Raw genomic sequence first — 25,266 nt, 5'->3', positions numbered from 1 at the left:
GGGCGGGGCTCAGTTGCGGGAGCCTGTTTGTCCTTTTCGCTGCTCCGTAGTGACGAGATGGTTGTCGTGCTGCAGAAATCGGGCTTGGGACTGTGGACTTACTTGCGCGACGCTCAGCTCTGGTGGACCTGTGGTGCAGCTTCTGAGGGCGGGGAGGAGTCCACACCGTTTAGTCATTGCTGGAGCTCATCGCACGGGTAACAAAGAGCGACTGGTTGGGGAACCTCAGTGATTTTAACTCTGTTGGACTCGATTTGGGAGATGGCTGATGCCCCATTTCACTCTTGCTGTGGTCCGAGACGGGGGATTTGAAAAAACAGGCTGGGACCACACATATTAACCCCAAAGCTAACAACTGGTACGAGCCGTAAGGTTCCTTACGGCGCCGGGCAGACCAAGTCCGGCAAGCAGAAGACGCGGCAGGCGGATCTCCTTGGGGCTGGGGGAGAGCGCTTTTTCTTCCCTTATTGCTCAGCAATGTCGCCGGATCCAGCTGCAGCCCAGGCTCCTGCGTCGGTCTCCCTGTTTGATCTCCACGCGGATGCTCCGGTCCTCGCGGGCCTAAGCCTGGTGAGCCACCTTTCCGGAGACACTCAGGCCCAGGCTCCGCTGACTTCCAGTCCAGGTATCAGGGAAGGTTTGGGATGGACTCACGAGGAACCTGACGGGGCTTTTGGGGCTTATTGCTCCTCCAGAAAACAGCCTTACTGGTATTCCCCAGCTTAGGAGCTCTTGATGACATCTCTTTCCACGGGATAAAATTTATCTTAAATTCACTTGGTCGCTCGGTTGTTTCTAGCACAGGCCCCTGAACTGCCTCCAAATAATTTTCTTGCCTTTGCTTATATGTCTCCTCACACTAGCACCATTACCTGCAAAAACACTTCAAAATTCCTATAGTCCAAATTTAACTAGATTCCTTGTTGCTGAATATGAAACAATTTATTATTTGGTTTTGTACAACTTTAGTTTGTCTCTGGCTATGTTTTTCTTGAATCTTTTTAAAACAAACTGCACGCTGTAACTGGAAATGTAAGCTAAAAAACTGGCATTTGGGAAGTGGTTTTTGCAGAGTAAAAAATAATTTTAACCTTACCAAAATATTTTCAGCAAGATTCCTCTAAATCCCTTTGATTAGTTTAAATACAGTGACTTAGAGTCATTTTACATGTCTTTCCAAAAGCATGTTTATTGTATAAAGTGATTACTGTGCCATTTATTTCATGATTGCGTGACTGTAAATTCCTTGAATGCAGGATATGCCATCTCTTTCTTTTGTATTTTCCTGTTTTGTATTTCAAACACTGGATATAATTCCAGGTACTGTGGATAGGGCTCTTTTCCACCTCTAATTACCCTACTCTTATTTAGGTTCAGGGGAGAGAGCAAGCCAGGAAAGAAAACCACTCCAGGGTCCTCTGGATATTTCAGGGAAGTTATATTGTTCAACCTGTGACCAGACCTTCCAGAATCACCAGGAACAGGTAAAAGACCAGGTGCAGAAGTAAATGGTGGAAGCAAAAGTATAATGGTGGGTGATGAGAGGTAGACATCTGATTTGTCTTTAATTAATAAAGGTCCATGTTTTGACTAAGGCAGTTGGTATTACCCTGCATTCTTCTTGGAGTTCTATTACTGGTCTTGGGTACCAGTAGTACCCAAATAGCCAGGCTGGGGCATATTTCCCCATTCTGACTCCATCATTGTCTCCTCCCAGAGGGAACATTATAAGCTTGACTGGCATCGGTTTAACCTAAAGCAACGTCTCAAGGACAAGCCTCTCCTTTCTGCCTTGGACTTTGAAAAGCACAGCTCCACAGGTGATGACTGGTAGGAAACCTGTGTGCGAGTAGGACATGGGGGTGAAGGAAGGCCCTACGTTAGGAGCTTGAGAAAAGGTCAAAAATGGGCCACCAAACTTGTGTATCTCATGTTGTTCTTAGGAGACCTTTCCAGCATCTCAGGATCAGAAGACTCAAACTCAGCCAGAGAGGAGGACTTGGAGATACTGGATGAGGAAAAGGCTGGGTTTGAGAAGCCTAACCGACCCCGAGGCTTCCACTCCCAACGAGTTCTTTTCCAAAATGCCCAGGGCCAGTTTCTTTATGCCTATCGCTGTGTCCTAGGCCCTTGCAAGGCAAGTGGCTTCACTGGTTGTGTGGTCAACACCAGCCTTTTGTACATTCAGCTTAGATTTCCCCTTAGCCTTGTCTGTTTCTCACTTCTTCCCTTCCTTCCTATTGGGTATGGGTATCATGCATGCTTGATAGCACAGTCTTGGATTGAAGTAGCTTGAATCTTGGAAGGGTCAAATGTAATGAAATTAAGTTTGGAAACAGACCGAGCTAGGTTTGGATTGTGGTTGCACCACTTGATCTTGACTACCTCTACAAGCCTCACATTTCCTTACTTGTAAAATAGAGACAAGTCTCAGGGTGGTTGTATTAAATGAGATAATGCATGTGAAACACTTAGCACTGGCACTTGGTTTCTTACTCTCAGTGAATGTTATAGATATGTCTGTGCTGCTGCGTGTTGTTCAGGTGTCCCCAGGAGAACCAGAAATGCTGCTACAGAACCTGCAAAGTGGAGGTCCTAGACACTGCGTGGTGCTCATGGCTGCAGCTGGGCACTTTGCTGGCGCCATTTTCCAAGGGTGAGAGGGTGCTGCCTGGGGTAAGGATGGAATGGATCCTGTTCACCTGGGAGTACCAGGTTTCCAGTACTGAGTCTGTGTTGTCCACAGAAGAGAAGTTGTGACACATAAAACCTTTCACCGCTACACAGTACGGGCCAAGCATGGCACAGCCCAGGGACTTCGTGATGCCAGGGGTGGGGTTTCTCGTTCTGCTGGAGCCAACCTGAGGCGCTACAATGAAGCCACACTATATAAGGTGAGTCAGGCATCCCAGACCTGGTGGGCCACTCATGCACATTTTTCCCTCAAATCATTAAATGTTACAATCAGGAGGTTAATTCCTGTATCCTTCCACTTTTTACGATTTCTGGGTAGACAAAGGTAGAATAGGATGGATCCCCAGAAATGTTAGTCTTCTTCTTACTCCATCTGTGTTAACTTCTACCTTTCACTCCCTATACGTGTGGGCCATTTTTTGTTTGGAGATTTAAAAATAACAAGTGAAGATACACAGGGCTGAGTTACTCTCTTCTCTAGGATGTTCGTGACCTGCTGGCAGGGCCAGCCTGGGCTAAGGCGCTGGGGGAGGCTGGGACAATACTGCTGCGTGCCCCCCGCTCTGGCCGCTCCTTGTTCTTCGGAGGCCAAGGGGCACCCCTGCAACAGGGGGATCCCCGAATTTGGGATATCCCCCTCACTACCCGCAGACCCACCTTCAGAGAGTTACAGCGTGTGCACCATAAACTGACCACCTTGCGTGTCCATGGTGAGCCTTTGATCCCGATCCCCAGACTCCCTAGACCTTCCTGTGCCTCCCAGCCCAAGCCCCAGGTTCTTATTTGGGCATCCAGACGATTTTCCCTGGGAATACAGCCCAATCACACCTTCATAGAGGCTGGTTTCTCCTTGGCTAAACTTGAGCAACATCTTTTGTTTTATGGCAGAAGAAGATCCCAGGGAGACAGTCAGGTTGGACTCACCTCAGACACACTGGAAGACAACGAGAGAGAGAAAGGCTATCGAGGAAGAAAGAAAAGCCCCCGGTGGTGAACATGAGGCACGGGGACAGAATGAGGATTCTCCCAAACAGGGTTTGAGCACCATCTGTCAACTGTGTCTGTCCTGGAAATGCAGTGGCAAATCCCCTACTCTGACTTCCCTACTTTTAGATTATATAAGGGCTTATATAATACAAACACCTTTATGCACATATACAGATCTGTTTATAACGTGGGTAGCAATCACTGAGACATGTTTGGTGACCTTTGCAAATCTCCTGTTACTGCTTTTGTTCATTGATATATCCCAGTCCTGAGAAAGGTCTTAGCATGAAGGAGATGCTTGACTATGTATTGCATGAATCTCACAGGATTTACCTGTCATATTGGATGCTAAGGGCGCTTCACTGGCTGCAGACTCTTGGCCTGCATAGCTGTCACTGTTCCCATGCTTTCCTCTGTTTTGCACCATCTGAAGGCTGCTCATGGGGAGAGTTTAGAGATTCTTGTCCCTGCGTAGGCCCTTCTGGGCCTGTCCTTGTCTGGGCTGAGAACCTCATTTCTCTTGATGTGCTACTAGATCTTGGGTGACAAAATACAAATACTTCTTTTCAAAATGATCTAGAGTATCTCTTTATCTACATTCTTATGCATCTGGGGCAGCCCACATCCTTCCACTCTCTGCTTATTTTTCAGATAGATCTAACGTCAAATTTTTCCCTAGGTTCAGGGTCAGAGGAAGAGGATGGCTTCCAGGTGGAGTTGGAGCTAGTAGAATCGACACTGGGGACCCTGGATCTTCGGGAGTTTGAGGTACTGCCCAAGCGGAGGAGGAGAAGAAGGAATAAGAAGGAGAGAAGCCAAGGTCTGGAGGCTGGGGCACATATGACTCTTCCTCAGCGACCTCAAGATGAGGCCTTCTCACTGTCAGCCCAGGCACAGGCAGCCCCTTTGGAGCCTTCTCTGGATGAGGCCCCTGGTCAGTCAGAGCTCTGGGATGTGCTGCTTGCTGCTTGCCGAGCTGGAGATGTTGGGATGCTGAAACTCCAGCTAGCTGCCAGCCCCACAGACCCTGAAGTTCTGTCTCTGCTCAGTGCCCCCTTGGGCTCCAGTGGCTTCACCCTCCTGCATGCAGCAGCTGCAGCTGGCAGAGGCTCAGTGGTTCGCCTGCTACTGGAGGCAGGTGCTGACCCCACCATCCAGTAAGTCAGGGTCCCCATGCTGAGCCCTTTAGGGTATAGAGAGGATAACACTGGCATTGGCTACTTGATAGTATCCCCCTTGGTCTGGGTAGGTGGTGTTAGCAAATGCAGGAGGCGAATTGAACCCATTTTGGGGGGGTTTTCACACCTAGGGACTCCCAGAGCCGGCCACCGTATACTGTTGCAGCTGACAAATCAACACGTAATGAGTTCCGAAGATTCATGGGGAAGAATCCAGATGTTTATGATTACAGCAAGGCTCAGGTCAGCTGGGAAAGGAAGAAGCAGCAGAGTGGGATGGCACCATAGATCCCTTCTACTTTCTTACAGTTTTATCAAGGATAGTTTGTATAGGTCTTACCTTCCCGGAAATCCTCCAGGTGCCAGGACCACTGACACCAGAAATGGAGGCTCGGCAGGCTACGCGGAAAAAGGAGCAGAAGGCAGCCCGGCGACAACGGGAGGAACAGCAGCGGATGCAATGGGAGCAGGAGAAGAGGGAGCAAGAAGAGCAGCGGCAATTTGCCGCCCTCAGCGACAGAGAGAAGGTGAGGCCGGAGGTTTCCCTTCCACAGGAGACTTCCTTAGAGGTCTGATCCCTTCTCAGTGTGCAACTGTCAATTCTTGGGTACCCTGTCCACCACTGGGGCCCTGTCCTTAACACATCCTCTTCCCCTCAGAGAGCTCTGGCTGCAGAGCGCCGACTAGCTGCCCAGCTGGGAGCCCCTAAACCTCAGATTCCTGACTCTGCAATTGTCAACGCTCGGTACGTGGAGGGGGCAGGGGTAATGTGTAGACCGTAACATCTGGGCAAGTAGAAAGAGTGCTTACACAGAAGGGCTGTTGAGGGGATCTGAGAAGTTCTGTGACGCTTTGGAATGAAAACAGAAATGACAGGAGGAGGACCGGGGAGGACTTGGATTGGAAAGTTTCTGGGTACCTGTCCATCCATTTTTCTTCTCTTGTTCAGACGCTGCTGGACTTGTGGGACATCCCTCCAGGGCCTCACTCCCTTCCACTACTTTGACTTCTCTTTCTGCTCCACACGCTGCCTCCAGGATCATCGCTGTCGGGCTGGGAAGCCCTCTTCCTGATCTCTTACACCTCCACCTGGGGCCACCTCTGGGCCCTGAGAGGGCACATTCACACGGGCCCTAGGTTTCTTCTTCCCCATGAAACCAGAGTATTTGGAAGATTAGGGGGAGGGACATTCAGGAACCAGGGCAAAGATAGGGCCACAGAGGTGTGTGGAGCTGGTACTGTCTCTGGAACTTTAATCACAATAAAGTTTGGCAAGGAAACTGCCCTTGTACTTACATTGAAGCCTTGTGGCCTTTGGTTCCTTATGGTCACCGTGGCCAGCACCAAGGGATCCTGCCCACTCCATGTCCCAGGTCCAAGGGTTACCTTTCTTTCAGTGCCCACTTAACTCCATTGGTTCAGAGGCACTTTGTTTGTCAGCTGAGAGGGAATAGATATATGTCTCCTGTAAGGTGCTATTGAGGATAGGACTATCCAGAAATTGGATTTGGGGGTGGGGAGGCACATTTTCTAGCTCCAGCAATGTGATTTGGTTGAGAGCTCCCCTGGCAAACAGCAGGGGTCTTGGTACGTAGAGGGTCTGTTGTGGCCCCCGCTTTGTCCAGTACCGGCCCAAGTTAAACCCATTGATCCAGACTTGGCCCTGGGGAGGTGGGAGGAGAGAGGAAAATGAATGGTCAGCTCTCGGGGATGGACTCATCCCCTTTTGGGTTTCTAATCAGAGGAATAATTTGTTTCCCCCTCTTCCATGATTTTCCTCTCATCACCCCTCATTCCCACCCCAACCACCACTGTCAATAATACCTTGGTCCATCCAGGTAGAAAGAGAAATGTGTCCCCGCCTGAGTCTAAAATTGGAAATGTTGTGGAGTAGAAGGTGGGGCCAGAGGGAGTTTGAGGACGTGAACTTCTCAGCAATTGGAGGGGAAACCACCACTTCACAAGCTTGTCAACTTTCAGAGGGAACATCAGCCACTGAGTAAGGACTGTTTGTCCCAGAATTGGTGGCTCTAATAGGCCCTGTGAAAAGGCAAGTGAAAATTCATTCAATAAGCTCTAAGGCCAAACTGTCCCTAATCAAGTCGAGATGCAATTAGTGGCACTGTCCAGGTCCCCACAAGCCACCACTTTGCAGCCTCCCTCCTAAGGACATGGCTCTTGCTTATCTTCCATCGAGCCCTTATGTTTCCTAGAGAGTTTGGTCAATGAGAGTACGGGGGCGAGGGGCAGGCAAAGCCAGCTCACCTTGAAGTCACTGTGGTTAGACCCGAAACTGAGCCTCCCCATGTTCTCCAGCAAGACATCCAGTTTGGCCCCTACTTTCCCCGTCAAAAATAGCCTTTGTTTCATGTTTCGTTCCAAAACACCCTGAAACACCTGTGGATAAGAAGACCTAGATTATGTAGGCCAGGAAGGGCTCGGCCTCTAGCTCCTGGCCACCAAACAGGAAGTCACATTAGGGCACTTATTTGAAGGGCAAAGAGAATGCAGCCCATCTGTCAGTTACCCATCTGTTCTGGAGACTAACCTTAGTCAAACTCTTCCTTACCCCTTCTTATCCGTGGACCTCCTGCAAATGTGGGCAGGCAGGGGGAAAAGGTAGCTAGGGGGAACTTAAGGCTGAAGGGTGCTTGGGAAGAGAGGAAACGGGGGCTCACAGGTAACCTGGAATTAGGCTCTTACCCCATCCACCATCACGTAGGCACGGTCGTGAACTCCATTGTTTGGCACCCAGAATTGTGTTGGCTCAAAAACAGTTTGGGTTAGATAGGTCCGGTACAACATAAAGCCGCGGTCCTGGGTGTGGAAGAATGAGTACTTGAGATGAACTGGGCGATAAAAAAGATACTGTGGGGAATGTGCGGAGCTTAGGGAACCTTTGGCGACAGCTGTTGAGAAATCTTGCCTTACCCACCAGATGGGGGGTTGCGCCCTACCTGCTTGACAGCCTCAAAGGTCATTGGCAAGACTGAATGGATGGGCCCTTGGGGGCAGAGGAAGTACAGGAAATCCAGCAAATTTCCATCCTATTAGAATAAGGGGGCAATATCAGAATGAAAAGGAAGTTTCAGAATAGAGGACAGGACAGAATAGAGGGCTATTTAGAGAATAATAGGGTAGAATCAGAAGCGGGGGAGCTTACCATGTGCAGGGTCAAAGGTCCAAGCGCCATCTTGGGGCTGGGGGGAGGTAAAGGTCCCAAGGGAATTTCCTGGAACTGAGCCCAAATTCTCTCAGGAGCCATAGGAAAACCACACAACCCCTCCTCCAAGCCCCTGGCGCAGGGTTCTTAACCTGGGGTCCAGGGAAGGGCTTCCGGGGTCCTGTAATTTTCACATACTTGTGTGTATCTCCCCAGGTAGTCCCATTTGGGCAGGTGGGAAATGCTTTCACACGGTGCTCAGAGGGCTCTCTGGCCCAGACAACCACCACTGATCTCTGGGATACCTTCACAAATAATTTAGGCACTCCTCCCAATTAATATATTAAAAGCATTTCGCGCCGGATAAAGTGGTAGAGCACCTGGCTGATGACATTTCGAAGAGCGAAAAGCTTAGGTGTGGGATCCCCTGCTTCAGATATTGGTGCGTCGTAGTCATAGCTGGTAATAATGGGAAGGAAGTGTCCCTTCTCATCAGCACCTGTAGTAGAACCAATTTAATTAATTGAATGTGTCTTTCAGATGATAGATACTAAGCAAAGAAATTCATGCAGAGGATTTTGCCATCACGGGGCAGTGGTGGCCATATCCAGCTTCTAGACTTCATAATCCACCCAGCCCTCAGAGTCTAGCTCCTTGCTATACCCCTGCTTCAGTCCCAGGGACCATCTGGACTCACCATTCCAGTATCCAAAATTGGTACCTCCATGGAACATGTACCTGAAGTGGGGGAGGATGGGGGAAAAGTATAAGCTGACCCACTGAATCTTAACTGTCATCTCCAACACCCAGTGATAGATGCATGTTGACCCCATGCCTCCAGTTACATGTTCACACTGGCTCCCAACTCCAGCATGTTCTTTAGTCCTTTGGTTACAGCTGGAATGGACCGCGTGGAGTGATTATGGCCCCAGTAATCCAGCCAGCCTGTGTAGTACTCAGAGTTCACCTAGAATGCGAAGTGAAAGGAGCCATGGGTGAAATGGGAACCGAGCGCGACCCATTCCCAACCCTGACTCCGGCACTGATTGCCCTCCCTCTGACTCCTCACCAGTGGCCCGTGGGGTTCATACTTCCTTTGCAGGGCAAAGATTTTGGTCATGTTGTCCGCTGCAGAGAGGAGGCAAAGGTGAGAGATAAACATCACAGAAGAGTCGCCCCTTCCCCAGACCCCACCCCTAACCCTTGCTCAGGAGACCTGGGCCAAAGTCTACAGTGGTATACAGTCCCTCGAGGGAGCCACATGTGAGTCCTTCAGGCCCGTCTGTGGTAAAGAGCAGTATCTTGTCTCCCAGGAATGCACGGAAAAGCCCAGCCAGGTGCCTCATGTAGCTGACGTCGCAGGCCCTGTAGCTACCATATTCATTCTCCACCTGCGGGGGAAAGGACACGGAGCTCAGCCATGGGTCGGAGAAGATTAAGGACCCCACCTTCCCCTTGCCCAGTGAACTTTCCACTTGTACCTGAATGCTAATGATGTTGCCCCCGTTATGGTAGAGCCATGGATACATCTTGGGCAGCAAGACCTGGAACCAGGAGTCCACTGCGGCAAGGAAGTCTAAAGGAAGGAGCAGAGCACTGCTCATCAGGGCACCAGCACCTCCACAGCCCCCCTCAGGCATCAAGGCCAGCAGCTTCAGCACTGCCTGATCTCTGGGCTGCGGTTTGCATCCCGCTGTCCACGTGGAATCTGGGAAGCAGTGACTTGTCAGAGGAAGCTCTCAGCCCTCAACCCTAAGCACCTGTATATCTGCATGGCAATAACATTTAAGCATAGGAAATCTTAAAGCAGTTCCTTGTAAATTTCATTTTTAAATGTAAGAAAAATATGAAACATCTTACGGAGCTATTGTTATGTAATCAATGTACTCGTATACCTGAGATGGCTATGAAGTAGTACTGGAATTCACAGAGATGTAGAATGTCTGACCTGCACCCTGCTGTAAGCGACAGTCCAGATGATTTAAGTCATCAGTTGAAAGATCGTTATATCAGGTATCGTGCCTTCAATTCTCAACCCCTACTTGTGATTTCTGTTAATTCATCCTCAGGGTCTTCATGCATGTGATTAGCTCTGTCTGACACTTTCTCCCTCCCTCCTCTACTTAGCCAAGTCCAACTCAGGCAGGTCTTCTATTTCACTTCCTCCAGAAAGCCTTTGATATCCTAGGTTAGGGTTGATCCCCGTTACATGCTCTCCTATCACCTCGTACTTCTCTCGCAAGCACATAACCAATTAAAATTAAGCATTTCTTTCTGTAATTATTTCCTGTTGGTCTTCCCCACTAGTGAGCAGGAACTCTGTCAGGTTCTTTTTTCTTTGTCCCTATCGTTGAGGACAATGCCTAGCAGATAGCAGACTCTCAAAGGTGGATTTGATGAACGATACCTTGGAGGATATTTTTGTATTCTTAAAACATTTAATTCCTTTTATAGTTTGTGTCCACGTTTTACTGCCTTCTTTAATCCAAGCATACATTAAATCTCATTCCACAAATATTTATGACTGCTGACTATCCACCAAGCACTGTTTTAGGTGTTAGTGACGGAGGACAAGACAAAACAGACAAAAATCTCTGCCAGTGTGGAATTTCCTTTCCAGCGAGGGAGGCAGATAATAAATGGGTAAAATACATAGTGAGTGAATGCCAAGGAGAAAAAATAAAGCAGAGAAGGAAGATATAAAGTGGTAGGGTGGGGGCGCTTCCATTTTAGAGGGTGGCCCAGGGAAGACCTCACTGAGAAGGTGGTTTTGCAAGAAGCTAGAGGGAGCACCACACGCCTGCTGGCTTTGGAGAACAGCAATGAGAAGAGTAGATGTCACGGGGGTGGCTGGGCCAATTACTGTAGGACCAAGACCATTGTAAGGAATCCATGGTTCATATTCTCATGAGATGAGAACCTATTGGAGAGGTTTAAGCAGAGAAATGACATGATCTAATAGATATTTAAATATATTTAAACAGGATCACACTGGCTGCTGGATTGAGAATAGACTGCATGGGGGAGGGACAAAGAAGGGAAACCAGTTAGGAAGCTACTAAAATAATCCAGCTGAGAGGTGGTTTGGACGAGGGTGGTGGCAGTGGAGGTGATGAAAAGTAGGTGAATACAATATATTTAGAGGGTAAAGCAGGACCTAATAGATAATTTAAGGAACAGTTCATATTCTGAATGAGATGGAACCACCATCTTGACTGGCCAAAACCTTCATTCCTTTCTTTCCAGACCTACTCCCATTTCCCCCACCCCTACCCTTTCCATTGAAATTTATCAACAAGTCCTGGTGATTTTATCTCAGTTCTGCCCTCTTCTTTCCATTGACAACACCATCAGCTTAGTCTAGGAGCCATCATCTCTCTCCTCAACTACAGGCATAGTCTCCCAATTGGTTTCTCCACTTCCACCCTTACTCCCCTCAATCCATTCTCCACATCCAGGCTAAACTAATCTGAAAACAAATCAGATCATCTCACATAGATCTCTGGTTAAACTCTCTTAATGACTCTACCATGCTAAGAGTAAAATGCAACCCCCTTACAATGGCCTACAAGGTCTTGCAGCAATAGTCCCTATTTCCAACTTCACATCACACTACTCTCTCCCTTACCCACTATGCTCCAGCCATGCTGGTCTCAACCATGCTATGTTCTTTCCCATTTTTTGGCCTCAGAATATACCACCCCTCTACCTGGTCATTCTTACCTCACTCTTCATATCACCAGAGTTTTCCCTTCCCGAGAGTCAACTGAATATTATATTTTCAGAAAAGCCTTTCCTGACCTCCCTACTTAAAAGAGGCCCTCTCTGTTATTATGTCAACTCCTTGTCCATTTTCTTGTGTGGTATTTTTATAGCTTGCAATAATATTGCAGGTTTCTTTAAAAAGTCTGTTTCTTCCACTATATGATAAGCTCCATTGCACAGGATCTGGGTCTGTCTGATCCTCAGTTTCTAGAATCCTGCTGGGCAGGAAGGAAACACTGAATAAATATTTGACTGATTTGGGAGTGGTCTCTTCTGTTTTGGGTATCCAAATGACCCATTTTGTCATTGTTTGCTTTTTCTGTGTTAAATTTTTGTCCCAACTCACCTGGATCTGAGGTTCTCAGATGAATATTAGGTTTACGAAGCAACCAGGCTGGGAGACCCCCCTAAGACAAACACAAAGACCACAAAGAAGCATGTAGGTTTTGTTGTCTGGGGGTGGAATGGGGGCAGGAAGAAGGGAGGAAGTTGAGTACAGTGCTGAAAGTGACCCTAGAGTGTGGGCAGAAGGGAGGAGCCTAGGAACTCTGGGTGGCTTTAGGTCTATCCCTTCTCCAACTAACTCACCATATCCCATTCTGCACAGATGTAAGGTCCTGGTCTCAGTATGACCAACAGGTTCGCTATAGTTGCCTCATTCAGAAATGCAATGAGATCCCGGCTGCCATTAAAGTTATAGACCCCAGGCTCTGGCTCATGGTAGTTCCAGGGTACATAACTGAGAAAGGAAAAGGTTAACAGGGCCCAAGGCGGGCATCGGGGGAGATGCCCAGGAGGCTTAAGAGCTCAGGTCTTGCAGGGTTATCTCCAGGAAGGAGGTCCTGGCCCACCTTTTCCCTCCCTGGCCTGGAAGCCCTGGAGCTCTAAGCCCTCATGATACCCCGCCAGTCTTCTTGTCCCAACATCCTTCTTAAGGGGGTGGCAAAAAGAGTAAATCCCGCCCCTCCATGGCTCTCTTGAGCACTTCTTACAGCTGAATGGCGTTGAGGCCACTCATTCGCATCTTGAAAAGCCGGTCTGCCCAAAGCACCCGTGGTACCCGGAAGTAGTGCAGGCTGCCAGATACATAGCGGAACGGAACCCCATCCAGGAGGAATCTGTCATGATCCCGATCCACTACGAACGACCGAGTATCTGCCTGCAAAGGGAGAGACCGTGCTCTACAGAGGTCTGGAGTTGGAGGGCTGCGGTCAGCGGCTGCCAAGAGCAGAGGAGTTGGAACTAGCCCTGCCCACTGTTTTGTTGTTTTCACTTTCTCTCTTACGCCAGATCTAGCCTCGCCGCACCCAGCCGGCTGGTTCAATCCTCTTATCTTACCTGGGGCAGCAGCAGCGTCAGGAGCGGCAGCAGCAGGGAGGGAAGGCAGAGCGGCTTCTTGGGAACCATGGCGCTTACAGGTCTCCTATAGTCAGAGATGGCAGTCCAACTGTCACGTGGCGGATTCCTGGGAGGGAATCTCAGCAAGCAAGGAGGGGCAGAGACCACTCCAAGTTGCCAAGCGATTAGCCTGGACTTTGTCTCCTGCTACTCTACTAATTTGTAAAATCCTCTACATCTTTTTTTTTTTTTTTAATCCCCTACATCTTGAACCAGCTCCATCAGCGTCTCCTGGGAGCTTGTTAGAAATGCTGAATCTCAGGTCCTACCTCAGACCTATAGAATCAGAATTTGTATTTCAACAAGATTCCCAGGTGATCCTGAGCATGTTCAAGATTGAGAAGCAGTGCTCTGCTAGACTGAGCTTCCAAAGGGCTGAGAGTGCCTTGTCTACCAAATCCTCAGCTTCTAGCAGTGGGCGGCACACAGCTGGTTACATCTAGATGAATGTCAGAACCAGGACTCTAAAACAGGTTCAGAACCAAGGGAAACTTCGGAAGATCTTCCCACTGATGTGAAGGGGGTGGGGGCAGGTTATAAAAGGGATCTTTTTCCTGGAGAGCCCTATTTCAACAGAAAAAAGACCGTCAAGGGCATTCCATCTTCTTTGGATGTGCACCCCTTTCCAATTTTTCCCTGCCTCCCTGGGCAATTGAATAAAGAAAAAGGGAACTTCTTGACTGAAGATCAAATCCTTCAGCTGCTGCTGGGCACAGCGGCTTCGTGCCAAGGCTTGGGAATTTGTGAATTTCCATTACTCCTGTCTTCACAGTCCCAAGCCTGGGATGTGAGAACCAGGGTAATAATAATAATTTGTATTAATATAATTAGTATTGTTTATTGACACTTACTAAGGGCTACGCGTCAGATATTGTGCAAGGCACGTTACATATCATTTAATCTTCAAAAAACTCCATTAGGTAGATAATTACAATTTGCATTTTGCAGATGAGGAAATTGAGGGACAGAAATGTTAAGTAGCTTGTCCAAGGTTACACAACTAGTTTAGGGGAGCTGGGATTTGAACTAGTCGGTCTGGCCTCACAGTTCATGTACTTAATCTTAGGTACTAGTATATGTATTTTGCAGTTAGGGAAAGTGAGACTCCGACAGATTAAATAACATGTCCGAGGTCACACAGCTAGTAGGCTATTAAGGCCGGGTTTAGACCCTAGTCTGCATCAAGAACCTGAACTCTTAACCACTGAGACTAGGGATACAGGCCAGAGTCCCCAAGGTTGTACTGATCAGAGCTCCCCGTGTCCAGGCTGCCAGCACCCGCCCCTCCCTGCGTCCTCCCGCCCACCCCGGGCTGGACTGTAATCGGCCACCCAGCGCTCCGGAGGTATGAGGCCTCCTACCTCCGGCATTGGGAAATGGAGGTCCTGGGGGCCTCGGGCCGAGCCCGGCTTTGCTCCCCCTTGGCGTAGGTGCCTGCGTCCTGAAGGCCAGGTATGGAACCTCCACCCGGGTCCTAGGACCGGTCCTCCCGCAGGTCTAGCCCGCCCCACCCCCGTCAGTTCCTCGCCCCCACATCGTCCGGAAGCCAGGCGGTTGCTAAGATACCTCGGGCCGTTAAGACGGCGCGGAATGATGATGAAACCACTGCTTCCGGTCCTTGGCGCTTCTCTCCGCCTGAGCCAGGTCAGTGGGGGAGCCGAGCTGGCCTACTTGCGCTCTACGCGCGGAGGCCCGGGGTGGGCTCTGCAAGGGACGGGCCCGAGCCTCGCACCCCCTCGCAACTGCCCTATGCCCTGCCTTCGCGGCCCCGCGGGCGTGGGCGCCCGAGCCGCGTGAAGGTGGAGCAAGCGGTCTGGTAGTCGCTGCGTGGCCTGAGGCTTTTAAGGCCCCTGATCCCAGCCTTCTTGGAGCTGGTATCGCCAGGGCCCGTTTTCTCTAGGTTCCGAGACCTGGGCCTGAGCTCCCCACATTGGTACTTCCGTGGTCGTCTGGATTGTGCCCGACCCGCGACCCTGCTGTTCTTTTCCTTCCAGTATGATCCGCTGGGCCCCCAGCGCATCGCCTGGAAGAGCCCACTCAACCTGGAGAACCCTTCGGCAGCCTCAGTCGGTCCTTGAGGAGGATGACTGAGACACTATGGGCCACGCGCTGTGTGTCTGCTCTCGGGGAACTGTCATCATTGACAATAAACGCTACCTCTTCATCCAGAAACTGGGGGAGGGGTGAGTGTTTGGCAATAACTAGTCCCCAGGGTTGTGGTGATTGAGGACAGCAGTCTGACTTGATAGGGGCACAAAGATTTTATCCTTAACCTATCTTTTAGCATGCCTAGTGACATGCTAGTCAAGAAAATAGGTTCGGAAGCCAAGCCTCCTAGATCCACCTTGTATGACCTTGATAAGACATGGTTTCTTCGTCTGCTTAATGGAGATAATTACTGTCTTGCCTCACTGATGGAGCTGTGAGGATTAAATGAGAAAATACATATAAAATGTCTCGCCAGTGCCTGGTTCACAGCACTTGATAAATGTTGACTATTATTCATTTAATGTTTGTTAAGCATTTGCCATGTGCAGAGCAGTGGATTATGATCATAGAACCTCAAAGATTATGTCCCACCTCTTGAGCTTAACGTGTAATGATCTTCAGACTTCTCTCAGAGCTACATCTTGGGAGGGTTTCTAGTAAATGGGAAAGACACCCCCGTCTTCTCCCCAGGGAATTCCTCTGGGTCCAAGCAGTGTGGGAGATGACCGTGGTCCTTCACTGACCCCTTTGGCCCACAGTGGGTTCAGCTATGTGGACCTAGTGGAGGGGTTACATGATGGACACTTCTACGCCCTGAAGCGAATCCTGTGTCACGAGCAGCAGGACCGGGAGGAAGCCCAACGTGAAGCAGACAGGCATCGCCTCTTCCATCACCCCAACGTCCTTCGCCTCGTGGCTTACTGTCTGAGGGAGCGGGGCACTAAACATGAGGCCTGGCTGCTGCTACCTTTCTTCAAGGTCAGAAAGTCTCCTGGCTACGGAGGGGTTTGCAACAGAGTCACCTACCAAGAGCTGTGTGAGCAGTCAAGTGTGTTAGGAAGCGGAGGCCATGTCCTGGGTTTGACCACTTCGGATTTGGGCTTTAAAGGAATCCAGGTGGGACTGTGGGGTATGAGCTGTGTGTAGTGGAAATGTTGATAGGCTTTTGGCATGAAGGGATCACACTCAGGGAACAGAGGCTCAGAAAACACCAGCTGTGGGGATACTTGTGTTGCAGAGAGGTACGCTGTGGAATGAGATCGAAAGACTGAAAGACAAAGGCAACTTCTTGACTGAAGATCAAATTCTTCAGCTGCTGCTGGGTATCTGCAGAGGACTTGAAGCCATTCATGCCCAGGGCTATGCCCACAGGTCAGTGGGGGGCAGGGGCCTGTGTACTTTCTGGGGCGGAAAGGAAGAGCCCCACCAAGAAAATGAGGTCTGCTCTCCTCCCAAGGAACAGCCTCCATGATTCTTTCGCCCCCTGGGATTCCAGCCGCCCTGTCTGGGGATGTTCATGGGTCATTCCCACTTGCCACCAGGGACCTGAAGCCCACCAATATCTTGCTTGGAGATGAGGGGCAGCCGGTTTTAATGGACTTGGGTTCCATGAATCAAGCATGCATCCATGTGGAGAGTTCCCGCCAGGCTCTGGCCCTGCAGGTAAGAGAGTCTCTAGGTTCCTTTGCCCACCTGTTCCCCAACCCTGACCCCTCTGGTGCGTGCTCCACTCTGGTCACATGACCACGAGCTATGCCCCACTTTTGAGCTCTGGGGCCACTGTTCCAGGACTGGGCAGCCCAGCGGTGCACCATCTCCTACCGGGCCCCGGAGCTCTTCTCTGTGCAGAGCCACTGTGTCATCGATGAGCGGACTGATGTCTGGGTGAGGAGCATGTGGGTGGGGAGGAATGCTGCTCTGTACCTCCTGTGGAGTAGAGGAGCAGGTCTTTGGTTTCTAGTGCACGGGGCCCCAGGAACCATGTGTGTCCCCATCCCCCTCGACTTCCTTCCTGGGAACTGTCACTGACACTGTACTCAATTGCTCAGGAAGTGGTATAACCCTGCCCTTTGAACAGGGTTGGGACAGCTAAGTCAGGGCTGAAGGCGGTGGCTAAGTAAGCGGTGTAGAGGCCTCCCGCTAACTGGCACTTTCTCTGGGCCCTGCTGGTGTCATGTGGCTGTTGGCATACTCCTTTTAGCTCATGTAGACTCATTTCACTACAGAATTAAGAGAAGAGATATCACCTCCACTGGTCCCCTTCCATGGAATAACTTAAGTTCTGCTCAGTCCCTAGGTTGTGTGCTATATGCCATGATGTTTGGGGAAGGCCCTTATGACATGGTGTTCCAGAAGGGTGACAGTGTAGCCCTTGCTGTACAGAACCAACTCAGCATCCCAGAAAGTCCCAGGTGAGCAATAGAAGGGGCACAAAGCATTTCAGATTCTCCTTGATATTAGCAGGGGTGGCGCCTCGGCATGGGGGGTGGGTGCACCCCCCATCACCCTGCCCTCCTCTCTCCACAGGCATTCTTCAGCATTGCGGCAGCTGCTGGCCTCCATGATGACTGTGGACCCCCACCAGCGCCCTCACATTCCTCTTCTCCTCAGTCAGTTGGAGGCACTGCAAGCCCCAGCTCCAGGCCAGCATACTACCCAAATCTGAACAAGCCAGTAGCCACATTGAGAAGGTGGCCCCTGTGCCTTGGAAAGAGGGCCCCATCCCTCACTGGAATCTGTCTTTTCTATCCAGGCCTGCTCTCTTGCAGTTGGGGGCAGGGGGGCTGGAGAGGGTTAGCTCAGTCTTCTGTCTGATGGGATGGGTGAGGGTGGGGGGATGGGGAAAGGGAAACTGATGGAATCTGGTAAAGGCTCTGAGCAGGACTGCTGAGCTTACATCATGGTCTGCCTCCAAATCTGGGAGCAGGAGAATGTATAAATAGAATAAAGTGAAAACACCTTGGTGTGGATCTTAGTCTCGTTGTTCTTGAAATGAGAGAAAAGGCGCAAGGGGCCCAAAGCCTGGTTGCCTTTTCCAAGGAAACAACCCGGGAAGAAGAGGGACTGGCATCGAGTCAGGAATGGTGTGACTTCATTCCACATCCAAAGGCAGGAATCCTTACCTTCGACATGGCTGGTCGGCAGTGGGCAGTTCTTCTGGCTTGTCTTAGTCAAACACTTAAAGCTGCTCTGGCTTGAGTGGGCTTCTATGCCAAGAACGGGCACCAGGGTCCCCTAGTCACATTACATTAAACTTGTTCTTTCTTCCCTTCATCCTCTGCGGTGGGTAGCTTAGAGCAGCCCAGCCGGTTTGCCAGGCAAGGGTGGAGACACCTGAGGAAGCTTTGGGACAGCTACTTAACTGGTCTCCCAGCCTCAGCCTGAGGGCAAAGGGAGTGGAGGTGGTAGCCATTTTGGCCCAGTCTCTCCCAGGCGGTTCTAGCTCACGCACGGTTAATGATTAATGAGACCAGTGTGGTATGGCAGTATCCAGCTGCCACTTCCTGCCTACTCTGCTGAGTAAACAGGGGCCCTGCCTTAGCTGGGCTTGAAACCTGTTCCCCAAGGAAGGGCACTGTGTCCCTGAATCACAGGGACGGGAGGCAAGAGCAGGGTTGGCATCTCTTGCTCCTGAGATTGAAGCTTCTTCCCCCCAACCATGCCCACCCCCACATGCTGACGTCAGTATGGGTCCTGGGGTGCCTATTAGCAAAATTGAAATTTTCCCCAGGGCCCTGGCAGGAGGCTCCTACCAGCTAGCGCAGAGGCTGAGGCCAGAAAGAAAGCACAAACAGAGGGGAATCGACCTGACTTTTAATGGCACATCCCTAGGCCCCTGCAGAGCAGCAAAACAGACAGTAAGCTATGCAAAGCTGCTGGGAGGTGCAGTAACACAAACAACTCGAGGACATGGCCCTTGTTCCCTCCCATCCCCCAAGCTTATGACTAGGCTCCATGCCCAGGAACTGTGGGCCACCTCAGCCCTCATAACGCACAGAGGTGCCTGGGCCAAGCCTTGCTTCCAGAGTGGGTGAATGCAGAAGCAGCAGGAAAAATAGAGTAGTAGTCGAACTCAAATACAGAAACTGCTGGACTTAAACTGCTTGGAAAGGAAATGAAGACTCCTATCCTTCAATAGCTTGTGGTGGACAGACAGGTCCAGGATTTGGTCCTCATTTCCTCCCTATCCTGGGCGCCCCCAGGATCTTACATCAAAGTCCCTGGGGTCACGTGTCCTGGGCCTGGCAAGGACCCTTTGGCAGGTCTCGCCTTCAGCATGGAAGGGAAAGGGTCGTAAGCAGCAAATAGTGAGGGCAGCAGCAGAAGCTCAAGCACTCACAGAGGGAACAAGAAACCGTGCAAGGAGACTGTTTATTTCACAAGGATTTTGCAATAAACACAGTGAATGTGCTCCAGGCAGCTGTTCTATTCTTCTCCCTCATCCTCATCCTCATAGGAGTCGATGCCTACTTCCTCGTAATCCTTCTCCAGGGCAGCCATATCCTCCCGGGCCTCGGAGAACTCACCCTCCTCCATGCCCTCGCCCACATACCAATGCACAAACGCCCTCTTGGCATACATCAGGTCGAACTTGTGGTCCAGGCGGGCCCAGGCCTCGGCAATGGCGGTTGTGTTGCTCAGCATACACACAGCACGCTGCACCTTGGCCAGGTCACCCCCGGGCACCACAGTGGGCGGCTGGTAGTTGATCCCAACCTTGAAGCCCGTGGGACACCAGTCCACAAATTGAATACTGCGCTTGGTCTTGATGGCAGCAATGGCGGCGTTGACATCCTTGGGCACCACGTCTCCACGGTACAGCAGGCAGCAGGCCATGTACTTGCCATGGCGGGGATCACACTTCACCATCTGGTTGGCAGGCTCGAAGCAGGAATTGGTGATCTCGGCCACCGACAGCTGCTCGTGGTAGGCCTTCTCTGCAGAGATGACGGGCGCGTAGGTGGCCAGGGGGAAGTGGATGCGAGGGTAGGGCACCAGGTTGGTCTGGAACTCTGTCAGGTCCACGTTGAGGGCCCCGTCGAAGCGCAGGGAGGCTGTGATGGAAGAGACGATCTGGCTGATGAGGCGGTTGAGGTTGGTGTAGGTGGGGCGCTCGATGTCCAGGTTGCGACGGCAGATGTCATAGATGGCTTCGTTGTCCACCATGAAAGCACAGTCTGAGTGCTCCAGGGTGGTGTGGGTGGTCAGGATGGAGTTGTAGGGCTCGACCACGGCTGTGGACACCTGGGGGGCTGGGTAGATGGAGAACTCCAGCTTGGATTTCTTGCCGTAGTCAACAGAGAGCCGCTCCATCAAGAGCGAGGTGAAGCCAGAGCCGGTGCCGCCCCCAAAGCTGTGGAAGACCAGGAAGCCCTGAAGTCCTGTGCACTGGTCAGACTGAAAGGCAAGAAAAAGAAAGAGCAATGTAGGTGGGGGAAGGGCCTGAGGAAGTCTGTATTCTGGCTCCACAAAAGCCTAAAATATCTCAGGAGCCAGGACAAAGATGAATGAGTATTCCATAGCAGCAGCACATTCCGGTGACCCCTCTGGTGACAGACAGAGATGACCCCTGAAATGGATCTGAAAAAAAGTGTTCCTGACCGTTATCGTCTCATAAGCCCCCTGCCTTCCATGCCAGACTCTCACCAGCTTGCGGATCCGGTCCAGGACTGGATCAATGATCTCCTTGCCAATGGTGTAGTGACCACGGGCATAGTTGTTCGCGGCATCCTCTTTCCCAGTGATGAGCTGCTCTGGGTGGAAGAGCTGCCGATAAGGGCCATTTCGGATCTCATCTGGAAGGGCAGAAACCACATCGTTAGGGCCCAAACCACACGGCTGTGCTCAGCAGGGACCTCCCTCCCTCCCTCAGTGTGGTAGCTGCAGTCAGATGTGTGGAAGAGTTCATCCTTCTGCCAGTCTGAGATACCAGTGTGTGAGAGAAACCCAGACTTGCTGCCCAGGCCGGCCTGAGATTAGCTTGCCTTCTTTACATTCAAACAGGGAGAAGAGTTTTCAGGGCCAGGAATGCCAGGTCTAGACACCCTCTCTCCAGAGAGAAGCTTAGAGTCTCTCTCCACTCCGCTCAATTCCACCCCGTTTTCCTTCTCACCAATTACAGTGGGCTCCAAATCCACAAAAACTGCCCGGGGCACGTGCTTTCCAGCGCCGGTTTCACAGAAGAAGGTGGTAAAGGAGTCATCCCCTCCACCAATGGTCTTGTCACTGGGCATCTGCCCGTCAGGCTGAATCCCATGTTCCAGACAGTAGAGCTCCCAGCAGGCATTGCCCATCTGGACACCTGCCTGCCCCACATGGACTGAGATGCATTCACGCTGAGGGATAAACAGAGGGGAGAGCATAAGCCCCACATCCATAGGTCCTCACCTCATAAGCCTTTCTCTCACCCTATCACCTACCAGCTAGGATGACTCAGCTGGCAAAAGTGGAGGCTTGGGGTTGGACAGAGGTCAGAAGAGGCTGGGAGCCTGCCCAGGCTCCCCTGCATAGGACTCCCCAACCGGGGGCACCCAGTAGGGCAGGCCAGCCCCTTAGCCTACTTCTCCATGGGGACCTTGTCAAGTGAGAGCTGCAGCTCCACAGGACTCGGACACATTCATAGGACACGCAGGGAGGATGGAGAGGGCAAGTGCCTGAGACAGACAAGACACTGCAGTAACCGAGACGAAAACAAGAGACTTTTCAGCTGTTCCCCATTCCTACTCCGACAAACCCAGCTTCTCAAGAGCCTAACGAGGGACAGAAGGTTTTCCAGAGCCGTTGAGTTTATAGCTAGAGCCTCCCCCCCCCCACCCGATTAACTCTTTGCTTTGAGTATGAACAACTGGAATTTCGTACAACCCTCTCCCCCTTTCTTTCCTGTGGGCTGCAGAGTTGTTTCCGCCTTCCAGTCTGGCATCAACCGACCACACTGCCATCAGGATGCCCTCTCCCCCACCTTTAAATCCCATCTGGCTCTAGGGATCAATCCCATCTGTCTCCTCTCCCCACCTCCACCCCCGCACTCTGCGCGTCTTTACCACCTTCATCCAAGGCGACAGCCCTCAGGGAAATAGCAAAGATAATGCTAGTGAACGTAGAGGGCAGGTGCAGGCAAAAGGGTTGTGAGCACTGGGGCATTCGCTGCCCTAGGCTCGTCCCTGCCAGTCTGAAAGTAACCCCTGAAGCGCCAAAGTGGTGCGGCGCTGGGCCTGCGCAGCTTCACTTCCCCACACCGAAATGGCGGGGTGACGGTTTCCAAATACTCAGAAAAGGAAGCGGAACCTGTGGCGAGGCCCCAGAGGTAACGCGCCTTGCCCCTAGCCGGATGAGCGCCATCCTGCACTCCGGCCTTGTATTCGCCGCCGCCCGCCCCCCACCACCCCCGCTCCTTTGAGATTCTTTCCAGTTACATCCCAGCGGAAAGCGAAGATTGGATTTCGGCCCCCGTTCTTGGGCTATAAATACCACCCCCTACACACACCTCTTCCCCCTCCCCCCAACCTGGCCTTGGCCCGAGCTCCCGCTCAGTGACAGCTGTCTCTGCCCGTCCGCGCACCCCGGCTCAGGCTGGAGAGGGGCTGGCTCGCCTCACGAGACCGAACCCCATTCCCGCCACCCCTTCTGCCTCAGAAGCAGGGTGCTGAGTCACGGGGAGGGGTGAGTGTCGGAGGGATGTACACACGGTCGGAGGAAAAGGGGATGCTGAACCAAGTAACCTGATCCCCTTCCACCTTCTGGCGCCAAGCACGTGTTCGGTCAGTTCCCGGGACTGGGTGGGGGTTGGATAGGGGCAAGGAGCAGCCAAGCGGGTCTCCCTCGCCCGCGGAAAGGGCTGGGCGCGGAACCGCAGAACTCCCCTAAGGAGGGTTAAGGCACAAATGCTTGGTGGAGCTGGGGGGATTTCCAGGAGGGCTCCTCTCTGCTGGTGAAGAATCCCACTGTACCCCACCCCCCTACCCCAGCCTTTGAAAGTGGACAACACGGCTCGGCCAAAGTCACTAGGACGGGGTGGGGGTGGGGATGATGCAAACACCCTTGCACCTCTTCGAGACCAGGAACGCCAGATAAAGGGCCCCGAGCATCCCGAAAGGAAGCGTCCCCGAAAGAGAGGGGCAATTAGGGGATGGGCTCCACCCCGGTGGGGCCGCACTCACCATGGTGAGTCCTGGCGGTGGGTCTCACTTAGAGTCCGCGTGACGGGTCTCAGTGAGAAGTGCGCTAGCTGCAGTGCCGCACCGCTCTTATATCAGGGGGGCGGGGCCGCGCGCTAGGCTCGCCCACTAGAAGCTGGGCGGCCTGGAGGCCACGCCTCCTGAGGGGTAGGCGGCTCCGAGGGGTGGGGCCTGAGAGGGTACCTTCCCCGCGCGTTGCCGGGGTCTCTCACCTGTCGGACGTGCGTTGGGAGTAGCAACCCGGGCTTTAAGCCTACGCTCCCGGTTTTGAACTCATACTTTGGGATCTCGAGCGCTGCTGCACCGACGCAGGACGCGGTGCCAGGGCGCGTCTCGCCTGCACCTGCGTCATGGGGTCGCCGGTCGCTCAGGTTTTCTGACTTAGGCTGGGTGCCATAGAGGCTGTTCTTCGGAGGTGGCTTTACCGGACCTTCGCCCGTTCCCTCCGTGTCCCGCCTCTCTGGAGGCTCCAACCGACTGCCTGGCTCCGGCCGGTCCCGGAGGAACCCCTTGCGGCTGCACGCCGCCTGCTGGTCCCCGGCTGGGACGGCTGGCCTCCGCCAATGCCTGTGGGGGTCCGAGGACCGGATGCTGCACAGTTTGAGACCCAGGGTGCCGATCCCTTAGACTGCCCCACCGAGCTGAGCCCCGCAGCCTACCTGCGAAGGCCGACCCCGAGAATCTGCCACCGCTTGGCCGCTGCCCGCGGGTCAGTGGCCTCGTCATCAGCGCCGTCACTATTAGCGAGCCCTTGCCACTGCTACCTGCCCGCTTTCCTGCTGCCAGAACCGCGGGAGCTCTGGCCTAAAGCCCTTAGGACCTCGATTCACATTCTGACTGCCCTGGGTGACCTTGGGCAGGTGACTTAACCTCACCGAGTCCTTGGCATCGGTGAAAAGGAGACAGTAATTCCAACCTGAAAGCGTTGTTATGAGGTATCAAAATGTTTGTTGACACTGAAGAGGAAAGGAAATGGAAATTCTGATATCGTGGCCGATTTTGACTTTCTCGTCCTCTTCTGTCCCTAAGCCGCGGCAGGATCAGCGACTTGCATCTTAACACCCTCAGTGCTCAGATGGAGGCCTCAGCAGAAGCTATTCTTTCTAAGTTTCATTTCCATTTCTTCCAAGAATGGGCTTTTTAATCTATCTCTGCTTTTCCTTACGTGCCTTTCATTTTCTAGCTGTCCCCCTTCACTGGGGAAATCCATTAGGAAATGCTCCATGTGCCATTGGCACACATTTGAGAAACCTGTCTCTGGGCTAGTCAGTTGGAAAGGATTCACCTGCCTCTCCTACCATAGTGTTTCCTAGGGCAAGGGCTGTCTGACAACACAACACAGAAGGATAAAATAACTAGTATGGCAACTTTCTATCAACAAAATAGCTAATTGACACCTTACTTAGGCAAGGCATGGAAAGAAATACAGTGAAATATGACAAGGTCTCCTTTCCCAGTGGACTTGCCATCTGGTTGGGAGAACAAGACTCATTCATAAAAAAGAAAACTGACAAGGGCATAGAGTGAGGCTGCTTGGGAAATGGGGTCATGGTCTCCACAGAGCAAGAACCCTTGGTGATTACAGAACACGTGGCCTCGTGCAGACCTTGCCTGGCTCTCTTTTTCCCTTGTGCACCCCCACCCCAGCAGAATGAATATCATAAGAGATTTTAGCTATTTAAGCAAAACCCTAAAACTCTTTGACCTCCAGGTTCAGATTCATTTGTGAGACTGGGTTAACTGCAGATTGTGAAGACTAGATGAATTTAGGGATGTGTAGAGACGCAGCAAAGCACTGTGTAAGCAATTGTCTGGATTCTTGGAGCATTTTATTGATTTATTTTAGTGCATATAGCACATCATGCTGCATTTATTTGTGTGCCTGTCCATCTTACTAGATAGCAAATTGGGTGAAGAT

At 51.6% G+C, this 25,266-nt stretch overlaps 4 protein-coding genes across 10 annotated transcripts; 2 read left to right on the top strand and 2 right to left on the bottom strand.

Annotated features, from left to right (window-relative positions):
* The first annotated feature begins 23 nt into the window (after window positions 1-23).
* Window positions 24-6,139, top strand: ANKZF1 (ankyrin repeat and zinc finger peptidyl tRNA hydrolase 1). Of its 3 annotated transcripts, none has more exons than XM_033112049.1 (14): window positions 24-197; window positions 476-625; window positions 1,372-1,484; window positions 1,718-1,820; window positions 1,944-2,137; window positions 2,544-2,656; window positions 2,747-2,894; window positions 3,176-3,404; window positions 3,586-3,729; window positions 4,361-4,838; window positions 4,991-5,102; window positions 5,219-5,386; window positions 5,519-5,604; window positions 5,809-6,139. In XM_033112049.1, exons 2-14 carry the CDS (start codon window positions 478-480, stop codon window positions 5,930-5,932), a joined length of 2,160 nt encoding a protein of 719 aa, XP_032967940.1. In that variant the 5' UTR covers window positions 24-197; window positions 476-477; the 3' UTR covers window positions 5,933-6,139. The 3 variants fall into 3 exon arrangements, with proteins under 3 accessions (XP_032967940.1, XP_032967939.1, XP_032967941.1); XM_033112048.1 differs by having other exon boundaries at window positions 26-197; window positions 3,583-3,729; XM_033112050.1 differs by having other exon boundaries at window positions 27-197; window positions 494-625; window positions 3,583-3,729.
* Window positions 6,096-14,880, bottom strand: GLB1L (galactosidase beta 1 like). Of its 4 annotated transcripts, none has more exons than XM_033112055.1 (17): window positions 14,752-14,880; window positions 13,126-13,210; window positions 12,780-12,946; window positions 12,376-12,526; window positions 12,134-12,194; window positions 9,504-9,598; window positions 9,239-9,413; window positions 9,092-9,150; window positions 8,868-8,989; window positions 8,720-8,760; window positions 8,403-8,521; window positions 8,023-8,097; window positions 7,817-7,906; window positions 7,563-7,676; window positions 7,125-7,256; window positions 6,684-6,899; window positions 6,096-6,522 (listed from the first exon to the last, which is right to left on the bottom strand). In XM_033112055.1, exons 2-17 carry the CDS (start codon window positions 13,192-13,194, stop codon window positions 6,253-6,255), a joined length of 1,956 nt encoding a protein of 651 aa, XP_032967946.1. In that variant the 5' UTR covers window positions 13,195-13,210; window positions 14,752-14,880; the 3' UTR covers window positions 6,096-6,252. The 4 variants fall into 4 exon arrangements, with proteins under 4 accessions (XP_032967946.1, XP_032967945.1, XP_032967944.1 ...); XM_033112054.1 differs by lacking the exon at window positions 14,752-14,880 and adding an exon at window positions 14,547-14,712 and having other exon boundaries at window positions 13,126-13,252; XM_033112053.1 differs by lacking the exon at window positions 14,752-14,880 and adding an exon at window positions 14,547-14,709.
* A 349-nt stretch (window positions 14,881-15,229) lies between these two features.
* On the top strand, window positions 15,230-18,143 carry STK16 (serine/threonine kinase 16). 2 transcript variants are annotated; one of them, XM_033112062.1, is made up of 7 exons: window positions 15,230-15,368; window positions 15,933-16,152; window positions 16,412-16,545; window positions 16,716-16,836; window positions 16,963-17,058; window positions 17,464-17,585; window positions 17,701-18,143. In XM_033112062.1, the coding sequence occupies exons 1-7, from the start codon at window positions 15,283-15,285 to the stop codon at window positions 17,837-17,839; spliced, it is 918 nt and encodes a 305-aa protein (XP_032967953.1). In that variant the 5' UTR covers window positions 15,230-15,282; the 3' UTR covers window positions 17,840-18,143. The 2 variants fall into 2 exon arrangements, with proteins under 2 accessions (XP_032967953.1, XP_032967954.1); XM_033112063.1 differs by lacking the exon at window positions 16,963-17,058.
* An 827-nt stretch (window positions 18,144-18,970) lies between these two features.
* Window positions 18,971-23,447, bottom strand: LOC117025821 (tubulin alpha-4A chain). Its single transcript, XM_033112060.1, has 4 exons — window positions 23,331-23,447; window positions 21,287-21,509; window positions 20,821-20,969; window positions 18,971-20,571 (listed from the first exon to the last, which is right to left on the bottom strand). The coding sequence occupies exons 1-4, from the start codon at window positions 23,331-23,333 to the stop codon at window positions 19,600-19,602; spliced, it is 1,347 nt and encodes a 448-aa protein (XP_032967951.1). The 5' UTR covers window positions 23,334-23,447; the 3' UTR covers window positions 18,971-19,599.
* Between the last annotated feature and the right edge of the window lie 1,819 nt (window positions 23,448-25,266).

Source organism: Rhinolophus ferrumequinum, chromosome 8 (assembly GCF_004115265.2).
Source record: "Rhinolophus ferrumequinum isolate MPI-CBG mRhiFer1 chromosome 8, mRhiFer1_v1.p, whole genome shotgun sequence".
In the NCBI taxonomy this organism is placed as follows: domain Eukaryota; kingdom Metazoa; phylum Chordata; class Mammalia; order Chiroptera; family Rhinolophidae; genus Rhinolophus; species Rhinolophus ferrumequinum.
The sequence above is the reverse complement of the archived record's forward strand: the minus strand, read 5'-3'. Positions and strand labels throughout refer to the sequence as shown.